General features: G+C 32.7%; 2 protein-coding genes across 4 annotated transcripts; both read right to left on the bottom strand.

Moving 5' to 3' along the window:
• Positions 1–93: 93 nt before the first annotated feature.
• On the bottom strand, positions 94–11,178 carry LOC132745288 (solute carrier family 23 member 1-like). The gene is made up of 12 exons (XM_060734168.1): positions 10,873–11,178; positions 9,800–9,957; positions 9,395–9,495; positions 8,805–8,887; positions 6,381–6,562; positions 5,501–5,621; positions 4,835–4,991; positions 2,791–3,044; positions 2,365–2,529; positions 1,554–1,662; positions 1,170–1,265; positions 94–595 (listed from the first exon to the last, which is right to left on the bottom strand). Exons 1-12 carry the CDS (start codon positions 11,056–11,058, stop codon positions 387–389), a joined length of 1,821 nt encoding a protein of 606 aa, XP_060590151.1. The 5' UTR covers positions 11,059–11,178; the 3' UTR covers positions 94–386.
• Positions 11,179–11,834: 656 nt separating this feature from the next.
• LOC132745295 (heat shock 70 kDa protein 12B-like) lies at positions 11,835–17,394 on the bottom strand. Of its 3 annotated transcripts, XM_060734180.1 has the most exons (5): positions 17,293–17,394; positions 14,913–15,230; positions 14,461–14,679; positions 13,374–13,533; positions 11,838–13,169 (listed from the first exon to the last, which is right to left on the bottom strand). In XM_060734180.1, the coding sequence occupies exons 2-5, from the start codon at positions 15,210–15,212 to the stop codon at positions 12,076–12,078; spliced, it is 1,773 nt and encodes a 590-aa protein (XP_060590163.1). In that variant the 5' UTR covers positions 15,213–15,230; positions 17,293–17,394; the 3' UTR covers positions 11,838–12,075. The 3 variants fall into 3 exon arrangements, with proteins under 3 accessions (XP_060590164.1, XP_060590162.1, XP_060590163.1); XM_060734179.1 differs by lacking the exon at positions 17,293–17,394 and having other exon boundaries at positions 11,837–13,169; positions 14,913–17,190; XM_060734181.1 differs by lacking the exons at positions 14,461–14,679; positions 17,293–17,394 and having other exon boundaries at positions 11,835–13,169; positions 14,913–17,190.
• Between the last annotated feature and the right edge of the window lie 4,817 nt (positions 17,395–22,211).

Here is a 22,211-nt window from a genome sequence, read left to right as displayed (position 1 = left end):
GACCTTTCAAGCGTAGATGCAACGTAAAAAAATAACAACAAAAAAATACACAAAATATCGAGGGGAAACGATTTTTTTAGAATTTATCGCTATGCTAGTATAATAAAGCAGTGCAAGTCGTAGTTATCCAAATCATGAAATTAAAGATATCTATCATTAATGTATATCTGTTTATGATAATAATGTTACGAAAATGCAGGAGCTTGTCTTGTACTTATTCATTCTTACATCTACAAAACTGACCTTATCTACAAGTCAATGAAAGCTTGTCCGTGTCGATTAAATGGTTAAACGGTTACAATTGTCATTCATGTGCTCGCATACATAAAATGCAGAAATAAACACACACACGTCTGCTTTATTATTCTAGAGACACGTGATTTGACCTATATACTATATACATTTGTATCCACTTCTTTGTTTGCCTCGTATGGTAGAAACGGTATAAATTTCATAATCTTTGACGACAGAAGCCGTCTTGGTAACAGAGGGTTATACACCTCGTAGCCCTCGTTGAACTTTGTTTTATCGTGACCGGAAGCTACGTCATCGTCGCTGACTTGCCACGCAGAAATACCTCTCTCATCGTTGGAACCTATAATATCAAACTCGAAATAAAAAAAAATAAAAAAAAATAAAAAAATAAAGATATACGGGTATTCTCTTATTTTTCTTATTTCTTATTGAGAACAACAGACTAGTCACACTATGTTTATGTTTATTTTATAATTTTCATAAAGAAGGCAAGGCTGAAGTTGGCAAAATAAACCGATTAAGCGCATGCGTCTATCGCTTCCACAAAACTGCACCAACATCCGTCTTTCAATTATTTTGCTGATGAACGGCCTTAAAAATTTTCTGACCTAAGTTCTTAGTTTTAAATCTTATTACTTCACTCATGTTGCAGTATCCTATCCGGTTGAAAATTTGCCTTTCTGAATATTCATGAGATGTAACTTCGGTCACAGTGTAGTTAATGAATAACAAAAACTCAGATTCTCAGTTAATCACGGACAATCATCACACACTGCAATAAGCTCACGTCGATTACAGAAACAGTTGTGAGTTTTAAGTGAGAAAATTAATGAGGCGGATAATTGGCAAAACCCGGTTTTCTGATTTATGTCTCTTACAAAATATTAATTCTAAACTAGTATTTAAATACATACCGGGCACTGTGTTGTCAAGGAAACACGCTATAATGGTCCCAGTAAGGTTTGGGTTGCCTAGCAACATCTTCATTATACTGTCAAACTGTGCATGACCTAATGTATAAAATGTTGTTTTGATGTATACTTAAAAAATAAAGATGTTCCTTTCTATATGTTATATAGTTTTAACAAGCGTATAATAAACAGTTGTCTAGTTTATATTTAACTGCTTTGCTAAATTACATAAATTACTTTACGTTCCTCTTTTTTAAAGTACATAATGAAATTCTTTGAAGGACAATGCACTTCTTATCATGGATGCAAATATATAACTATACGTAAACTTTGACTGTGAAATCCGTTGTCTAAAATTGTTAAATATTTCCTATGATGTTGACAAACCTGTATTAACGGGGGCTTCCGTTGCTTGGGCCCATGTTGGTATGGAGATACCAATAAAGATTGATAAGCCAAGGATAGCCATATTCCTGGGGGAAGACATGTTGGTTACCTAAATCATTAAGATTTACAAAATATTTAAATAAAAGCGTATAATTTAGAATCCGAATCATGCGCAGCATTTTGTTGCGCTCTTAAAATTTTAAGGCCCAATTAGGGTCTTTCAAATATTTGAAAGACCCTGACCCAATACAAGAACAGTCTTGTAACATTGCTTTCAATTTTACTCGTTTTTGCTCCATATTTACATGTTGGACTAGTTAAATTATGTGCAATGTGCAAGTACTAGAAAATACGAGATTACTTATGTTTTCTAAAATGTTTTATTCGTTTTTATATATAATATAGAAAATAAGATTATTTATGTATTCTATAATGTTTTATTCGTTTTTATACATGTATATAATTATGAAGGGCTTTTCTTCTTCACGGTTAAAATATATAATTCTGTATTTGTAATATGTGTTGTAATGAAGGTAAACGACAATAATATGTTTTAATTACAGAATAATGAAGGGAATAATTTAGCATTTTTTTTAAAATGTCCTACCCATTTTTTAACAACTGCAGCCTAAAAAAAATGCTTTCCGTTCTTCAGCAAACCAGTTTGAGCTGATGAAATGAAGACTCATGATTTATTAAAATTAGCACGAAAATGTCAATGCAATATACTTTGATAATATACATTATTTGTAACATGTCCATATGCATATCTTGATGAAATGAACATTCCTATCCAAACAGTGAGACCTACCTCTAAATTGGACAAAACAACACCGACAAATATTCCGAAATTTACAATCATAGCCCCACCAAGTACCGGATACGGTATTGTAATGAATACTGCAGAAAACTTGCCGAAAACGCCAAATAATATGTATAATAGGCCAGTAAACAAAAATACCCTTCGGCTAGCAACCTAAAATATATACGAAACAGAAATATTGCAATAGAGGTAACATTAATGTTGTTGAAATAGCTCAATTTTAAGAATACACGTTTATAGTTTTCAATTATATATATGGACAGCCATTACTTGCAGTTGAAGCAAAATTACGGGTTCTTGCTCACCAAGAAAGGCATGCGGGCAACTATACTAGTATTAGCCACTGTGACTGCCGCTGATTTATTAAATCAAATTCATGTTGTTGATTTTAATTACAGAAAAAATGTGTACAACCCTGGACACCCCGATGGCTCCAATGTTGCCGCCATACGTCGACGTGGCATGTCCACAGCCAACACTTCCGGAAATAAAGCTACACACGCCCTCTATCAATATGCCGCGATTTACCGCGTGACGTGGTGGCGCTGGTACACAACATACTCTTGCGCATGCGTAGTAGTCCCCGATAGAATCAATAACGGAAATGAATGTTGCAATGATGCACGCTAGGAATGCTGGTCCGCTAAAGCCAACGGATCCATACTGCCCTGGAACGAGAATACATGTAAATAATTAACATCATTTACTTCTGTTTCAGGCACAAAAATATGTGTGTACAATATTTCAAAAACAGCTGTAAAATTTATTTTCTAAGTTTACAGTTGGATACATGATGAAAATTGACCACTTTATATTGTAACTGTTGTAAATGTTGATATTATTATATATATCTTTTAAATTATTGCGAGTTTATCTATAATTAATATGATTAATGAGTGTCAGTCGGATGAAGAATGAAAATATCAAGCCTTTATTACATTCAAGAATATATATATATTTTTTTGTTGTACAAAAAACATTTTAAATTTTGTATACGAGGGATATTCGAAATGTATTGCTTATTTCTCTTTGAAGACTTCAAATTTCAAGTTAGCTCAAAAGTGTTCATTTTATGCCCCCGAAGTACTCCCCGTGGCTAGAAATGCAAAGTTTCAGCCGATACATCCACTTCTTGAAGGCGTCACGGTACGCTGATTTGGGCACAGTAATATGGTACTTATGAATGGCAGATCCAAGTGCCTGTCGGGACTTGCATTTCTGCCAAGCAAGGAAGGATTTCAATTTCGGAAACAAAAAGAAATCACATTGGGCAATGTCTGGAGAATACGAGGGTTGAGGCAAAACAGTTACTTTTTCTTTTTCAGAAACGCCGAAACTATTGCGGAGGTATGAGCGGGGGCATTGTCATGTAAAAGACGGATATGCTTAAAACCAGTGACAGGGCGTCGTTTCTTATAATACATTTTCAGTTTCTTAAGTACTACGTCTTTGTAGTACTACTTTTGCTTTTTTTCACCGGCACTTTTTCACCAGAGAAGAAAATTGCATACAAAACATTCTTTGCACTCAAAGACCGTTTGGCAATTATTGGGCGTTTGTTATGTTAAGTGGCCCAGATTTTGTTGCTAACTTTTCCGACTGGCTCAAAATAATGGACCCAAGTTTCAACAACCGTGACTAGATTGGCAAACTGCTTTTTTTTGTCATATTTTGGAAACATTTGAAGCAGCTTTTTGGCCACCTTAACCCGTTGCCTCTTTTGCTCATTGGTCAACAGATGGCAGAACTCTTTCTGACTTTCAAATGCTTCTTCAAAATAAAGTGAACCGTTGATAGTGATATGCTTTCCTTTGTGCAATATCAAGAACTTTAAATCTGGCATCTCCTTCAATGTTATCCTTTATTTTGGAAACGATTTCGTTACGAGATGCAGATTTTGGCCTACCTGATTTTGGTGCATTTTTGATGCACTCTACACCAGACCCAATTCTCTGTTTCCATCGCATTACTGTGTCATAAGACACACAAGAAGGCCCATAAGCAGTAGAGATTTCAGTCATCAACTGTTTCAAAGAGCAACCCAGTTTTGAGCGAGCTTTGATGTAAGCCCGTATTTCATCTATTTGTCGACGCTTCTTATTACAGTGGTCAATGACTGCACGTATTTAAATGGCAAATTGTATGTCTTACACTTAGTCTAACATGTACATTTATACACCGTTGTGTAGGTATTGTATTACCCTATAAAGGTATGTATTGGTTTTTATCATGTGCCAAGTGGATCACGAGATAGAGGACAATAAGCAATCCTTTTCGAACAGCCCTCGTAGATCTACTAGTTTTTTTTTCTTTGTAATTGAGAGCTAAACCGAACTGAAAATAAGTACATCTTCTCTAACAGTGTAAACTTTGTATGTTTCCTTCTCTAAATAAAAATTTTATTATTATCATTGTTTTCATTATTATTAAAACATAGAAGCAGAAGGATTCCACGCACCTGGGTAGGGAAATGCAAACCAAGGATTATCTGAAATGATGTCACTTCGTGCGTCCGTACGAGCATTAAAACTTTTACCATTAGGATCATTTTCGATTACGTCAAACTTGGTGAGAATCAAACAGATCACCCAGTTCACTATGATCGAAATCAGTATCTATAAATATAGTTTAAAGTTAATCAGCAAAAAACTGCATTTATCCATTATCAAAATATGTAATATATTCAATCTACTTATTTAATCTGTCAGAGAGATTACGAAATATCTAATGGCTCGATTTCCCCGAAGTAGATTCTACACTTGTGACTTTTTGCGTGAAATAACGACGTAGACTAAATTATTTTCTCTTTTTTGATCATCTCAACATTCAGTTTAATTTATATGTTTAAATTTCTTATGTATATCGTGCAGTTGTAAAATTTTGATTAATTCGGTTATTCGAGTAGATATAAAGAATCTTAAGAATATAATACAAAACATTCTAAATGAGACATTGCGTATTTCCGAGCTATATTTTCAATCAGTACAGTAGGGAAATAGACTTGAACATGATTTGCAGACGTGTTATATTTTTCATTATCTTAACATTGATGTATTATAGTATATCTGTTAAAAGAAATGGGTTGTTTTTGTTCCTATTTCCAACAAAGTTGCATAATACTCACGGCAAATACTTGATGCAGTGGATAGCGTATAACGTGGAATCCTCCAGACGGGGTCCATACTGGTACCGGCATGTTATGGTTACCAAGGTACAGAAATAAAATTACAGCAAGAAATATAGTACTGAAAATAAGACAAAAAAGTGCAATACATAGATACATTGAATTTTCTGACTTCATTAACACATGCATATCTGTAAATGATGACATTGGAAAAATGCATTAAATTATAATGTTCTATCTTATGATAATCTAAAACAATGTGAGTCTAATTGGGACCTTCCGTAATTAATATTTGAAAATATGAAAAGCAAGATCATCAAAGAAGAGCGGTATTCAATGACCACAACTCCCACACGATCTAGTTACTGAGGACCATCGGTAAGAAGTCCAGCAGGTCACCAAACAAAACAGGACTGGGCAGAAGACAGGGATGGGGCGATTACTTTAATAATATGATATTACATAATAGGAAATAATAGATACCGACAAGGAAATTAAAGAAAACGATTAATCAATAGACGTACAAATGAGAAGGGTTGTACGGAAAGGGGACTTGAGGGTCGGGGAAGGGACAGTATATGAATAATAAAACAAAACTAGGGGCAAAGGGAAGACACCTATCGTAGACGAGAAAACAACAAGAAGGGACCATAAAATTATGAAAAAACATACTAACCAGATTTTCGTTTTATCTTGCCTAAAAGTTTGACAAATAATGATTGCAGACATTTTCATGATTCAAAATAGACGTTATATTATGCCACTTCATGACAAAACATTATGCCACTTCATGACAAACACATTATTTTCGTACAGCCTATTTTTCTTGATAATAACATAGTATTCATTCAAGAATATAACTTAATAATTTCGTACTTACGAAAGTGAAATACCCCAGCTGACCTCCGCAAATTTGACGACAGGCTTCACGAAGAACACGAACATTAGTACCAGAGTTGGAACGATTGTCAGTGGTCCTACAAACTTCAATAAAACTCCTACAAGCCCCGTAAAACCCAACATGGTATGTACGACTCCTGCAACCAGGAGGCTTCCTTGAAGCTAAATTAGCAACGGCTCATTTTAGAAATGTTAGAAGAGAATTTAAAAGAAAACAAAACAGTAAACACTTTCAAAAATTAATATATCTCATGTTTACAGATTGCCAAATGTTTGCTTAACTTTATATTTATTTTCTTGATTTTCATTTTTATTTTAATCGCGAATTGATACAACCATATAAATTGCTTATTTACAAGAATTCTGCAAGAAATTATACAGCCATATCAATTTCTGATTTACAAGAATTCTACAAGAAATGGAGAAAAACATAATCCCTAAAGAACGTTCAGAGCGACGAAATTGAAACTGTTGCAGGCTTGGTTTGATTCTGTCTGTATATGAACGGTATTGGAAAGTGCAAGATATTATCCACGCCCCGACACCGACTTAAGCAGAATGCAACATTTAAACATGAAACTGGTTAAATTCTGAATTTAGAAACTTCCAAAACTGTGTTCATACGCATCTTCAATGCGACATGTTCGTGCCTTTCCATGATGAGCGGCATATGGTCCCCCCAAGTAAAAGAGAAAGATTGTGCCTTTAACGAGAAAACAATGGGATGAACTAAGTAAAAATAAACTTTGAAAGGTGATCGGAAGGTATGAAGCCTGCCAGGTAAGACGTGAGAAGACTAATTTATACAGCAGACAGCATATCGTGATTTTATAGATTTCAATAAAAAATATTGTAACCACAATGTTCAAATAGATACCATAAAATATGATAAACAAGATCGAAAGGGAAAGGTGGCGTTCAAAGAATGCAACCTCCACACGACCCAGCACCAAGGACCAGCGCACACAACAATAACATGGTTCTAAACGAGCCACCAGCAAGACCTCTTAATTGTGTTTATTTTCATCTTCTGTGATAGTCTTGCTTCGTCAGGCCATTTTAGGTGATATTCTTGCTGCTGTGTCTTCTTTAAAGACTCTGAGTACTTTTGTTATGGCCATTTGGTTTATCTTTTATATGTATTCTGTGTTATACTTATTTCACTTTTTGTAACCATAATAACTGTTACAATTTCGCTTGGCTGGGATTCATTTCATTTATACTGTCTTGTTTAAAAGGAACATATTTAGGCTAAGAGAGAGGTTTTCATGGAATGGCACTAACGTGTCATATTACCGCCATATGAACACATCCGCGGGCAAATTCAAACTTTTTACCAGTTCATGTTAAATGTTGAATTCTGCTTAATCAGGACCTAGAGGGCGTTGGCGGTAACTTGAACTTTCTAGTACCGTCAATAAACAGGCTAAATCAAATCGAGCTTGCAACAATTTCAATTTTGTCATTTTTGGCTTTCTTTTGGGATTCCGTTTTCACGAGATATTAACGAGTACGTAATATATAAAGTATTTATATAGCATGAAAAAGTACTGAGATAACATAGTTCTTTTTTATCAGAGGGAGTCAAAATCAAAAGCGCTGTGTAAAGAAACAAAATCGCAAATAATCCTAGAATTTATCAAAAACCATATGTTACCAACATTTAAACTTGTCCTCTTTAAATAATTCAATTTTAACATAGATAATACAGACTCAGTATATTAGTGTGACCGTTTCAATTAGTATTGACGTTATAAATATATTTTAATTAATATTTGATATGTTTTTCAATTACTTTACGGCGTTCTTATTAGTCAATGTTGTAAAACTTTAATTAAACCGTACTTTAGATAGATATTAGCATTATATTAGCATAATATAAACATAATAATTGTTGATATTGATTTTAACTAAAAAATGGTTTCATGGAATTCAGACTTGTTCAATTTTCAGTCACTTTCTGAAAATCGAAACTACCAAAAAGACATTTTTTTTCCCAAATGTTGAAATTAAATTTATCGATAATGAAATAAAAATTTAAAGTAAACAAACTCGTTGTTCAACATATATGTCATTTTGAATTATTATTATTATTTTCAATCTCAAAACTCAAATGAATGATTTTCCCCCACTACGCTTGCAATGATGGTATTGCGCAAAATGTTTTAATTCCAATACGAAACTTTATTGAAGATTAGGTGATGCTTAATGCGGAGAGGCATATTTTATAATCTCACATTATCTATTTTGAACAGTCCCACTAAAACCCAGTCTGCAATTTTCATCTTTTTTATTTCTTTGTTGATCTACCATTTATTCCAGATATTTTATGTCTAAAATATATGTGTGTCACATAAAACTAAATATGTTACATAAACACGAGCTAAAGATGTGTTAGACTTACGGCTTGAATATTACTAATGATAATATCATCTGGGATATCCTCTACGCCATTTGTTCTTGTCATGTTGCCTGAATCCGAATGTCCTAATTAAAAATATGAATTCCAAATGTTTTGTTCAATATAGTTTTACACACATTTGATGAATCAGAAACGTCATGTTTTTGTCACTTAAAAAATATCATGCGTATGTTCTATAAAGATACAAACAAAAATTTAAATAAACATTGTACAAATGTATCTAATTCCTCCATACATGGAGAGTTTTGCTTTTTTTTAAACTTCTCGTCGACCTTTGAGTCTTTGACCGTTCATAAACATAACCATCATATCTAATGTCAGCGTAAGTATTTCATGTCTATTTCTATACCAGAATATTGATACAACAAAACAATCAAACATTGTGATAAAAAAATTTTTAATATGTAGGTAATGTATTGTTTGAGTGACGCTAAATTGATATAATTTGTGTTGTATGTGTAATAAAAAAGCTTATTCATTTTTTGTTTTGTTATTAACATTTTACTTCCCATATTGTACAAACATGTAACAAGTACAAGTGTAAAAAAAACACACAAAAAACAAGAGACTACCTGGCCGTGTGGCAAGAGTAGGACAAAATGTCTCATCTACGCTGGCAACAAGAAGCAGAGGGACAACATACTCCGAGGTTGCTCCTTGGAACAAAGGTAATCTAAAATTGTAACATTCAATTATTTGCTAATTGAAGTTACGATGTCATTTCAAATGACTTGCATTTAAATTCAAAATGTCTGATATTGATTTATTTTTCTTTGTTAGAATATGACAAATCCTAATGAAAATTTTCTCAAAGAAACAACTTACTTTATATTTGAAATTTTAACTTTTAAAAAACTAGTTGATAATTTGTAACAAAATTAATATAAATGTTACACGTGTTTCACAAGAATTTGTTGTACATATAAAGTTATGAAAGTTATGAAAGTTTAGTATGTACACCGGCTTGAATACTTGACCTTATACCAAACAGGATCATGGCAACAGTTGTTATGCCGCTCATAAGTAAAGTTGAACTAAGTAGCCTCGCTTTGAAAATTTCATTGTTGGACGCGCAAACTGCTTCCGCCACGAGTAAAGATGTAATCAGCTGACCGGACAGAGAAAGTAGTCCTTGCTGAAATACAGTAATTCTATCACTATTGGCGTTCAGCAGAAAAATAAAGACTTGTGCAACTAGGAAAAACTAGTGGAGGGGAAATAAATTTTCATTATATATTAATTAATTCCATTTAAAACCGGGCTATACTTGAGTCGATCCCCTTCCTTCCTTTTCGCTCCACATTTAACTGCAGGGACTGTCTCTTTGTTCATTTTTTTATTTTTAAATCTATAAATGTTTAACTGGTCGGAAAACTCACTTGGATCGCTTAAACTATTTGAAAATCCTCATTAAATTTAGCAATATCTAGTAACGTCAGGCGCTCGTAATTATTGTGGCTGATAAACGCCATGTTGTATTTTCGCTTCTGTGCCTCGAAAATTCAAAAAAAAGTTGGAATTAGGACTTTGTCGCCTCTTCGTGTTTTCGCTTTTTCTGATTATCGAGGCAATAAAAGCGAAAATACGACAGGAGGGCGAAAATACGACACATAAAATCTGTCGTATATTTGCATTCCATCTGTTGTACTTATGCTTTTTCGCATTCAAAATACCAAAATGCGAAAACAAATGTGTACTTTAAAGATATTGCATTTTCGCATTGTTACATTTTCGCATTGTTGCGTTCTCGCTTTTTTCGAATTTTTACATTTTCGCATTATTGCATTTTCGCTTTTTCGTATTGTTGCATTTTCGCATTGTGACATTTTCTCATTTTCATGTTTTTTTGACAATTTGACGTAGCAAATGCAACAATGCGAAAATGCAACAATGCGAAAATGTAACAATGCGACAATGTAACAATGCGGAAGTGTGCGAAGAGACGACAAAATTTTACTTTGTCGTCTCTTTGTGTGTTTTCACATTTTTGTATTTTGAACGAGCCAAAAGCGAACATATACGACAGGTGTAATACAAATACACTATTTACCTGTAAAGCACAAACAAGTGTGACATGGATAGGTGGGGTGTCGTTTACCCCATAAATCAAGTATTTGTTAGCGCACTCTTCAACCACCGCTTCAGAACATTCACCATCTTCTTTAATATCGTCAGTAAGTCTAATATCTTCAGCACTTTTTACATCTGCATTGTTTTCACTCGTTTCGCCTAACATTATAGGATGCCTTTACTGTTTAAATCAGGTATATGCTTCCAGTTTAATGCTCAGATCTGATAGATGTTAGTTAAGAAAACATTACGGCATATCAGAAAGTATTCCCAGTTCAGTAGCAAGTATCACAAATGGCTTTATTTAAATGTAGAGTATAAAGATTTATATTGAAAATTATGGAAAATAATTTCCATGAGTTATAAATATGCAAACGTTAAGTTGAATTAATATGTTTGAACAAAATATGCAAGTATTTGTATCACGAAAATTATAAGCGTCACGCACAGTTTTACATTAAAAGCAATTATAAAATATTTCTAGGTAAATCGGACAAAAACGGTTAGCATTTATACTCGTATATAAAAAAGGGTAAATTGAAGAAATATGATTGAAATATTGCAATTCAGTGTTTATATTCGTTTTCTTTAAATGATTCGCTTCATATTTCACGTGACTTTTTTCTCGTGACATCGACGAAATAAAATTGTATCTTCCACAAAAACGAACAAATTTTCCGTAAAGATGTAAACTACTGATGTATGTTTGGTCAAAATTTATGATTATTCATCAATTTTAAGTTGCAATTTATATAAATTGTATATATGTCAAGACTATCCTATGAAATCCAACGTTGAAAAAAGTGCACTATTAAAAAGTCATTTATTCTATTAATATACATTTGTAATATTCTATGTGGGTAAAACAATGTGGATATAGGCACATCATTTTGTTACATTATTATTCAATGCCAAGAGTTTTAAATTGTTTGTAGAGTGTATATAGAGTTGGAACAAATTAAAGATAATACAAAAACCATACATTTATATTTTTGCATATATTTAGTATCAAACAATTCCATTCTCAGAATACATGAACACGATTTTTATTCTTAACATTCATAGATAAAGATATAAGTATGAGTTTCAACAGAACATTCCTGGTCTCATCGCGAGACAAAGGTAAAAAATACAAGTATATCATTTCTTTCACCTTGACATCGTTATTGTTAATGTTGCAATATCAAAGAAACTCAAGTTTTGCTTCATACGTCTCGTTGTTTGAACCATAAACATTCACTGTCATTTCTGAAAGTCCTAGGACCATTTTAGGAACAAATTTAGTAAAGCCAGGCCATCCACCTGGTGGTGCTGGCATCACAATTGTTGCACCAATCTCACACCCATATTCTTCATCGGCATATTTTGGATTTACTTCTTCCGAACGATAAATACTTGTCACAACTCTTCCAGTTTTTTCATGTTCACTTTTAGGGATCTGACATAATATGGTTTTTCCAAATTCATCTCCGGGCTTGTAAATTGCTCCTTTTTCTACAAGTTTTTTAAAAATGTGAGAGCACATATACCTTCCTTTTTGAAATTGGCGAAATTTTTCTGGATGTTCGCCTTCATGAAATGTACTGAGAATTGATAAACCATAACTGTATCTAGCTATTTTCTCAGTGATTGTTTTAGGTTTGTGGCCCATGAGCACAGCTCCTTTAAGAACAGCCAGCGAGGGTTCATTTGGAACAAAAATTCTCAAACCAGGTATATTGTCCTTTATTTTCTTTTGAATGTAAGGCGAAGAAGACAAGCCTCCTACTAGCATGGCTATATTTATATCTCCAACTTCGTCATCTTTTCTTATGTCAGACAAGATTTTTACAACCTCTTTAGTAGCTTTTTCAAAGAATCCTTCCATAACACTTCCGTCGATGATCAACTTTCTTCTATTCAAAAATTTTATTTTTCCATTATAGTTTTTCTCGGCCTGGTTCATTTTCTCCTCTAATGAGCAACTGAATTCAAGTTCTTTGATTGCTTTTTTCAGCTCAGTGACTGGAAGCTCTATATTATATTTCTCAGGTTTACCCTCGGACACGGGCTTAAACATGTGCTTTTTAATTAGAAAATTTCTCTTCAAACCCATGATCTCGCCATAATTAGTTTTCTTAATGAGTGTCAATACATCGATACCAAATATATCAGCTATGAAACGTAGAAAGGCATCGTCTATCAAATTTCCACCAAACGCGCCGCCATCCGCCCTTTTGATCTCTCTCAAGTTTCTTCCAGGTAAGATTTCATGTACAGATATATCTGCGGTTCCTCCTAATGAAAATTAGTAAAAAGGACATTTATAGCATACCCAACAACATAACATTCCCTTTCATATTGCGTTAGCTCGTCACATTTTAGCAGATTTAGAATTAAAGTATTTAACATGTTGTCAATGGTTTATTGAGATTATTTGAAAAGATACGCTCCATTCTAAATGTACTGACACGTAGGAATAATTTGTAAATGAATCATTACCTCCTAAATCAACCACCATATACTTTTGGCCTTCAGGAAAAGGCCTGAATTCAGTATTGCCATTGTTTGAAGCTACTTTGTTCGAATTTAGATTATGACACCATAGAGATGCGGCTTCTGGTTCTAAGCATAATATCAGATGCTTTGACGGTATCCCAGCCTTAAATACATAATTAAAATCTTAAGTACAATTTTGAATTCATTACTTTATTACTTTGATACATACATGTACATGCGTGTTATTCAAACTTCTGGTAGCGTAACTATTTTGTTTAAGTAGAAATCATTTCGATTTTTGTATTCACCTATAAAAGTATAAAACCTTACATACTCTCTCGAATCCGTTCATAGAACCAACCAGTACTTAGCAATAAGTACAGTTTCTTGTTCACTGAAACAACGCTTCCCCCTAACAGGGTTTAAACTAATGCGGCCAGGAAGCATAACTAGTCCAACAAATGTACGTCTTGTTAACGCTGCACTGATAAATGTTAATAGAAAAGGATCAAATATATGTTAATAATTAATGTCAATGATTGTGCTTATACATTCAATGTCATGAAAACTTGATCAGCCTTTTGAGTGTGATATGCGTTTTAAACGAATGTTTTCTATTTTTAGGATTTAAAAAAATGATTCACAATCTTTCGTCTGGATAAAAGCAAACCTTTGTTGTTGTTTTTAATGGATAAATTGCATGCTAGTTGCATATCATACTATGACAACACTGAATGTAAAATAATAATTTATCTCAAAATAGAATCAAAACTTTAGCAAAGTGGTCTTTCATACGAATTACTTGCTATATTTCCGTGATTATTCACAAGGCAAAAAAAATATCAAAAAAATATGGAAAAATGTATAGCCATATTGTCAATAAGTAACTGTTTAGAAATTGTTACAGCACATCGAAATAAATCTTTCGAGTGGTAAACAAATACATGTAACATAAATGGGGGTCACTGAGCCTGGAAAGGATTAAGAAATAACATAGATAACCGAGCGAGTTGGAATAATAATAAAAAAGTTGTTAAATATATATTTATAACTATATATAACTGTATATAACTATATATAACTATTCAACCTTCTCCGCTGCTTTTCTCATGAAATTCCTTGCAGAATCTGACCAAATTGCTGGCACAGTCAAAACCCATAAGATGTCTTCACGATCAAATCCAGAAGCCTGTATTTTAGCCATGTCCTCTACATGATTGACGAGGTACTCGATAGCCATAGCAAAAATATCCAGTGCGGGAAATTGTCTCCCCTTTACATCACTTATCATTACATCAGCCGTTAACTTCTATCAAAACAGTAATCATATACTTAATTAAATGTAATTAAATGTTAAAAACAATACATAAAAGTCAACAACAGTAAACGACAAACGTTTACATAATCGAGTTTTATAAACTTAATTACGGTGATAGGTAATCAGCAATGTAAGTAGTATAAAAGGACTATTTTACTACTGTATGGAACGGATAATAATCGCAACAACTGTGTATATAAAGCAAATATCAAACCATAGAATACCTTTTCCTCGTATAGTTTCATTTTGAAGCAATCAAAGTAATAATAATCTCCCGCCTTCCCCTCGTCACAAATTTGCCTGTATTCTTCTTCAGCTTCATAGCCAAATTTCCAAAACGATTTTTCTTTATTCAAAAGTACGACAGTTGGTATTTTCTCACCATATGTTATGTTTGTACATTTAGTAAGAACAGAAATGCTTTTGTAATCACTTGCAAAAGAGTAGGCGATTCCAGTTAATGATGTTCCAAAGTCAATAGCGCATACTGCTAAAGGTTTTGATTCATGTGATGCTTTGGCCATCTTCAAGTTTTATATTAACTGTAAAAATCAATTGATACTTTTACTCAATAGTGATAAGTCAAAGGAACACTGAAACAAATACAAATCAACCTTTTGAAATAAGTCTATGAATTATTTTCAAACTTTAAATTCAAACTTATAATTGAGCCTCGATCCTTGGTAGAACACAAATTGTTACTTGATTTCTTTCTTCTCCTAATTTCTAAAGTAGATTTTCCAATAAATTTCCGCACTTCAATATGATCTTGAGTGACTTGTTTTGCAGTATATACAATGATTTGTTATTGAATAAATTTTACCATAGTAGACACATTATTTGTACTTTCTAATTAGTAAAAGTTTGCTGTGCGATAGAAAAGCAAAACTAGGAAAATAATATTTTATAATTAACACAAAATTATCTCAAAAAAGCATATTTTTCTTAGAATATCAATGAAGTCTTGCATACAAAGCTAGGTGGTAGTTGAATGAAAAAGCAAATTTGCGAGATATCAATATATATTCTCATCAAAGATGGAAATAGCTATGGTTGACGGAAAACATCACTTATACATTCGGTGAGACAGATTTTCTAGTGAGCAACTGACGGATTAATCTGTAGAGAAAATTAATAACAAAGAAAAGATAAATCATTTGAGGTCAAGGTCTGCTCCTTTATACATGTGGTCTAAGCATATTAACTTTTTATCTTTGTTAAACATTTTAATATCTAATGAATTTATCTGATAGCGGTAGGTGGAAACTGTTAAGATTATATAGCACGGGCAAATTGAAAATAAATGCTGCAAGTATTTAACGAATTTTATGCAACGTAGCATTGTTATCATTTAATTTTAGCTGTAATATAGTAACGTGTTAAATATATGTGAAGCTGTATTGCTAAGGTAGTATAACAGTGACGTCTTATTTCATTGTAAACAGAAGCAGTGAAATGCTTTTTTTTCAGAAAGGAATATGATAATAGTAGAGTAGCATTCAACGTAAATTGCAAAGTTGATAAAGTCGCTTTGCATTTGACGAAATCGAATCTTTTGTTATGGTTTCGAACCTCGCAAGCTATATGCTGTTGTTGTTTTTTTCGATTTTAGTTCAGACACAATAGATTTGTCACTGCAAGTAGGTTTACGATAAGATGTAGAAGTAGTAGTAGTAGTAGTAGCAGCAGCAGTAGCAGTTATTTTTTATACGTTTTCCGACGGCTTTTACTTCAACAAATTAACGTGCTTGGCATCTATACAAATATATCTTTACTAAAATCTATACCTTAATTGAATTGAAAAACAGATGGTCAAATATAACTGGAAGTGTACAAATGTACACATTGATATTACGCCCTGGTGCTTACTTTTTATTTAAGATTATTTACTTAAAGAAAACTTACTATGTTTACAAAAATACAACCTCAAGACACGTCTTTCTATAAAAGAACATAGGACAGCAACAGTAAACCGTTTGATGATGCCCATCAAAGTGATGTTGTCAAAACGGAACCCTAAACGGTAGCACAATGCAACAAAAGAAAGATAAGGTACCAATGCCCACAATTTCAAATGTTTGTCAGAATAAGGTTGGGTAGCCAACATGATAGTAGAACAGCGGGACAGACGGACGCACCCTTGTAAGTACTGGGTACATTAAACTGTTGCAGACTCGTTAACATTGAGTCTGTTCATGGAAGGCAGTGGTAAATACAAACTGCATATATCGCCTCTTAGCCCTGACGTAAATATAGTTTAAAATTCAAAAACGTTGCTGGCATTGGAGTTTATTTTATAATTTAAACCACCTGTTGATGTATTCAAACAGGGATCTTAAATAGGAATATTTAATGTGTTGTAGTATACAAAGTTCTGCAGCCTTAAAATAGAAACAAAAGACGTAACAAATTAAACGATTAATGATGTAAATGTACACGCAAAATTGTGTTCAATGTAAAAATGGAATTAAAATGAACAACTTTTTGAAGAAAATTTTAAATAGGAAATAAAATTGACAAATGTCTGAAGTAAATCAAATAAATGTAAAAATCAATAAATCATGACAAAAGCATATAATTGTTAATATATCAGATATAACTTACTTTACTTTCGGCTAGAATTCATCACAAACCGTGGAAATCATTTTCAAATACACTAGACATGTTATGTCACAGGCTGGTCTTTCGTTACTGGATTGACTTCGGTTTAACTACTTTAGTTTTGATATGTGATAATACGAGATAACAAAATGATAAAGATTAAGTAGAATGAAAGATAGGTGACTGATAACTTTCCGAGATTTTACCCTGGTCATTTTTCTTATGCATGTATGCTTTACAGCAACGTGTAAATTTAATTTTGCATTTAAGTTTATTATTGTATAAATGTTCTTGATATTTTAAATGTATAATTGTTTATCGTGTTTAATAAATCTTAGCGTTAATGTAATATAAAACAAGGGCAGCATTGTCGCAAAATACGCCGTCACAAAAGCTTTTGACAGAGATGTGGACGTTATAAATATCCATACACGAGATATGCTCTTGGCAATATCTGGATCATTTTGTGACCATGACCTTGTAAATATTAATCTTAGTTACATGTGTTACACTTGATGTCATGCTAAGTATCATCTGTGTTACAATCCATCAATAAATCATGAAATGATGACTGAATGGTCCTGATACACATCTTCTGTTTTTATTTAAGATCCTGTATGTTTTGTAATTGTGGCTGTATACCACACTTACGTGAAATTATATTTGTATATTATTATGCAAAAACAACAATTTTCAAACATTGAAGAATAACTTTAATATGTACTGCAAATATTTGTACATATTAAATGCAATCATTAAATTATATGCATTCATTTCTTATTGAAAAATTTGACTTAGAATTTATGGAAAACAAATTACTAATTACCTCCCTTTATTTACATGAAATATTAAATTCGTTTATATGTTTATAAATAATGCTTTTTGGAACTTACAATATTGATAAATCTTAATTTGAGCATCATAATTTTTATATAAAACCATAAAAAATGTGTTACAGGATCTTTGACTTTGACCTCTCATTGGGACCCTGACTTTGGTAGCAGGGACCGGGCCCATTACTTAGTCTCACAATGGTGAATATTTGTGCCAAGTTACATTAAAATCCCCTGATGAATGTAGAAGTCTTGCTCCGAACAGGCATTATTAAAACCTCTAAGTTGGACATTAAGCTTAAATCTGGAGACTTTGTTCAAGCACGTGACATAGTGGTGGACATTTCTATGAAGTTTCATTAGAATCCCTCCATGCAGGTAGCAGATATGTTAATAAAATCTTTATATTTTTCATCTTTTGTGACCCTGACATTGAAAATTGACCTAAATAACAAGTGTTACAGCAGTTGTAGCGATGATGAACATTTGTGTTACAATCATTAAATAAATGACAAAACGTTCCAAATCTTCATATTTCTAACCGAATTTTGACCTCTATGTGACCTTGACCTTTAATCTAGAAACCTGGTTCAAGCCCACGACACGGCTTTATGGTGGTGAACATTTCTATGTAGTTTAATTAAAATCCCTCTATGTGTGTTGGAGCAAAATTGGACGTCGAGCGCCTGCCCGTCCGCCCGCCATGAGCGTTCCTATAATACGACCAGTTTTGAAACGGGCGTAAAAATGATCCCTTAACTCTGCGCAATATACAAATGTTTTTCACCTGTATTTTGTTATAAAAGAGTGGTGCATTAATTTATTGTGTTATGTAATACTTTATATGAATGTCTTCCTTTATTTTCCATATAAATATTAATTGTTATTTAAATGATGAATATGAATCAGATATTATGATACGATGCCTTGCTTTGTATAGTGTGCATCCGTAGTCAATAAAGTTTGTCATGAAGTAACCTAGTTTTTTCCCTATCAATGCATAATCGAATGTAAATCTTTTAAATTAAAACGCTGTTTTTTTGTAAAATAAGTACGGGTTTTCTAAATCGTGTGGTCTTTGCATTATATATTTCTTGAGTTATATAGCCAAATTTTCATTACATCTCTTTTAAGTCAGAAGGACGAACATTTGTATTTTCTCGTCAAACGTTCGCTTATTTACATTAAAAAGGACAGTTATTCCAATGTCATTACTTGATAAAAAAGAAGGCGATACCTGTTTTCTTCATTTTAGTTGTAAATATTCACACTGGGATAAATACAAATTAACCATGATTTGTTTTCAATCTTTCAATTCACACTTACAAATTGTTACTTGATTTCAAATGTTGTTATTCTGATATTTTTTCTAAATCATGTGTACTCTTGGATTAAAGTCAAGCATATATTCATTAATTTAAAATCAAATGATGAAACAATTTCATTTTAAAACATGGTGGACGCATATCATTTAATTAATTGGGGACAAATGTAATAGCAGCATTTATTCATGCTAGAAAATACCACATGATGTACTGTTATTTTTTGTCAATTTATCTCTTAATTTCTTTGTCAGTTTTCATTATTGTTTATATATATTAGCATAATCATCGGCATTTTATGTTCAATGTTTTATATGTCGTTTTGGGTGAATGACGACATTCGGTATATATTTCACATTTTGAGGCACTGAAAAAGAAATTTCTATATTCAGATAAATCGGACAAATGCTATGTTGCATTGTTATATAGCAATTTAGTTCGTTTTATCGGAAATCGGACTCATTTTATCTTGCGACCTTGGAAAAATGTATGCTATAGAGTTTGAAGGTCCCTCGATGAAATAAAATCATATCTGCCACATATACGAACATATTTGCTGTAAACATGTAAAACAACAGCTCTATGTTTATTGTTTCAGTGCAAAGAGTTTTTTTAGAGTTTGTAGATTGTAAAGAGTAAAGACAAATAAGAGATATTATAAAGACCAGACCCTGAGTTGTTAACATACATGTACATAAATCAATATACACATACATGTAGTCAGCTCATAATATTTATGTACTGTCATGCATTCAGTATTAAACAATCCTATCCTCTGTATACCTGTACATGATTATAATTATCAATAAACACGAAGAGGTCGCATCAGGTGGAGGCTGCATTTGTATAGTTGCAACAAGTTTACTCCCATATTCTACATCGACACATTTTAGTTTAGCTTCCACCGAACGATAAGCACTAGTCACGACTGTTGCATTTTTTGTATATTATTTGGGAGAAAACTAAATGTGATACCTCCAAATTCTTTCCTTCCTTTTCTACGAGTTTATCAATATGTGAGAGCACACAAACATTTCCTTTTGAAAAAAGCGAAAATTTTAGGATGTTTCCCTTTCATTTAAGTCTTTGCAACTGAAAATAAAAAACTTTGTCTAGCAAAATTTTCTCATTTATTCCCTTTTATTTGGAAATGTGGACTGCCCTTTTTAAAAAAAAGCCAGTGAGGGGTCCCTTTGGAATATATTTTCAAACCCGTAACCTTTCCTTTATTTTGTGTTGGATGTATGACGAAGAAGACAAGCCTCCTACGAACATGACTATATCTATTTCTCCCACTTCGACATATTTTTCCAAGACAGATAAAATTTTCACAACAGCATTTATTGATTTTTCAAAGAAATCATCATTATACAGCTGCCCAGCATAACTTTTTGTGATTCAAAAATATTATTTTTCCTTTAATCTCTATCTTGGCATTGTTTATGTTCTCCTCTAATGAGCAACTGCATTCAAGTTATTTGACAGCCTCTTTCAAGCCATCGTCTGGAAGTTTTATGTTAAAACTTTCAAATTGATTCGGTACGGACTCAAAAATGTGCTTTTTAATTTGAAAATTTCTCTTCAAACTCATGATCTCGCCATAATAAGTTTCCTTAATTAGTGTCATTGCATTGACACCAAATGTATCATCTAATAAACAAAAGAAGGCATCGTCTGACAAATTTCCACCATCAGCTCTATTGATTTATCTTAAGTTTCTTCAAGGTCAAATTTCATGTACAGCAATATCTGCGGTCTCTCCTTAAATATAAACAGTAAGAAAATCAAATTATAATGTGAGTTGAAATCCTAAAATGACCTTTTAGGTATTGGACTTGTGTCAATTGCTCAAAGTTTTGTCATAAGATCAGACCCACGCAGCCAACAACAAAAACATAATTTTGTGTTGACACCTACACAGAAGATTATGTAGACTACTTGCGCATATTTTACAGCTTTAACGCTTGAATGATAATTTGCCGAGTTATTGGCTTTGAATAAAAAATGTGTTTTTTGTGTTGCCAGCTACACAGAAGCTTGTCTACTATTCAGAAACTACTGATGTAATTTCATTCAAACTTTACAGGAATTATCAATATTTAGTCTTGTTGTGCATTATATCAGTCTATTTGGTTCAATGACTTCAGTCATGGTCCTTTATTGATTTTGATTTTTAAAATTTGTCCAGACCACTCCTGTTATATATAGCTAATGCAATTTCAGCGAAACTTTACAGGATTGACTGGTAGCTTATGTGCATATTACACGGGTTTTCGGTTGAATGATTTTGGCTTAGTTATGGCCCTTGAATACAAACTGCGTCTTCCGTTGCTAATGATTCTAGTATCTCCTTCACAGTGGTAGTAACATGCAATTGGCTATCAGGAGGCGACTCTTAATCAATGATCGCTTTTATTTCTCTATGAATTTCTTTACAAAAAATATATGATTTCTACACGATTACTTTAAACAAGACCATGAATGTCAATAATGTTTGGTACACAGATGAAACATTTTTGAATATGGTTTAAGTTGGAATTACGATGTTACACGATAATAAAACAGGTTCATTTCAAATTTGGCTTCAGGCGACTTCCTTTTGCAATGGTTAAGGTTGCAGGTTGGGGTATGAAACACATTAAGTGATGGCAATACTTGAGTAACAATTAGTAAAAAGATTGTTTTGCATACGAAAAAAAACAATTCAACCTGCTCCGCTGCTTTTCTCGTGAAATTCTTACAGAATCTGACAACATTGATGGCACTG

Source organism: Ruditapes philippinarum, unplaced genomic scaffold, assembly GCF_026571515.1.
Source record: "Ruditapes philippinarum isolate M1 unplaced genomic scaffold, ASM2657151v2 ctg448_1_1_1_1, whole genome shotgun sequence".
NCBI lineage: Eukaryota > Metazoa > Mollusca > Bivalvia > Venerida > Veneridae > Ruditapes > Ruditapes philippinarum.
The sequence above is the reverse complement of the archived record's forward strand: the minus strand, read 5'-3'. Positions and strand labels throughout refer to the sequence as shown.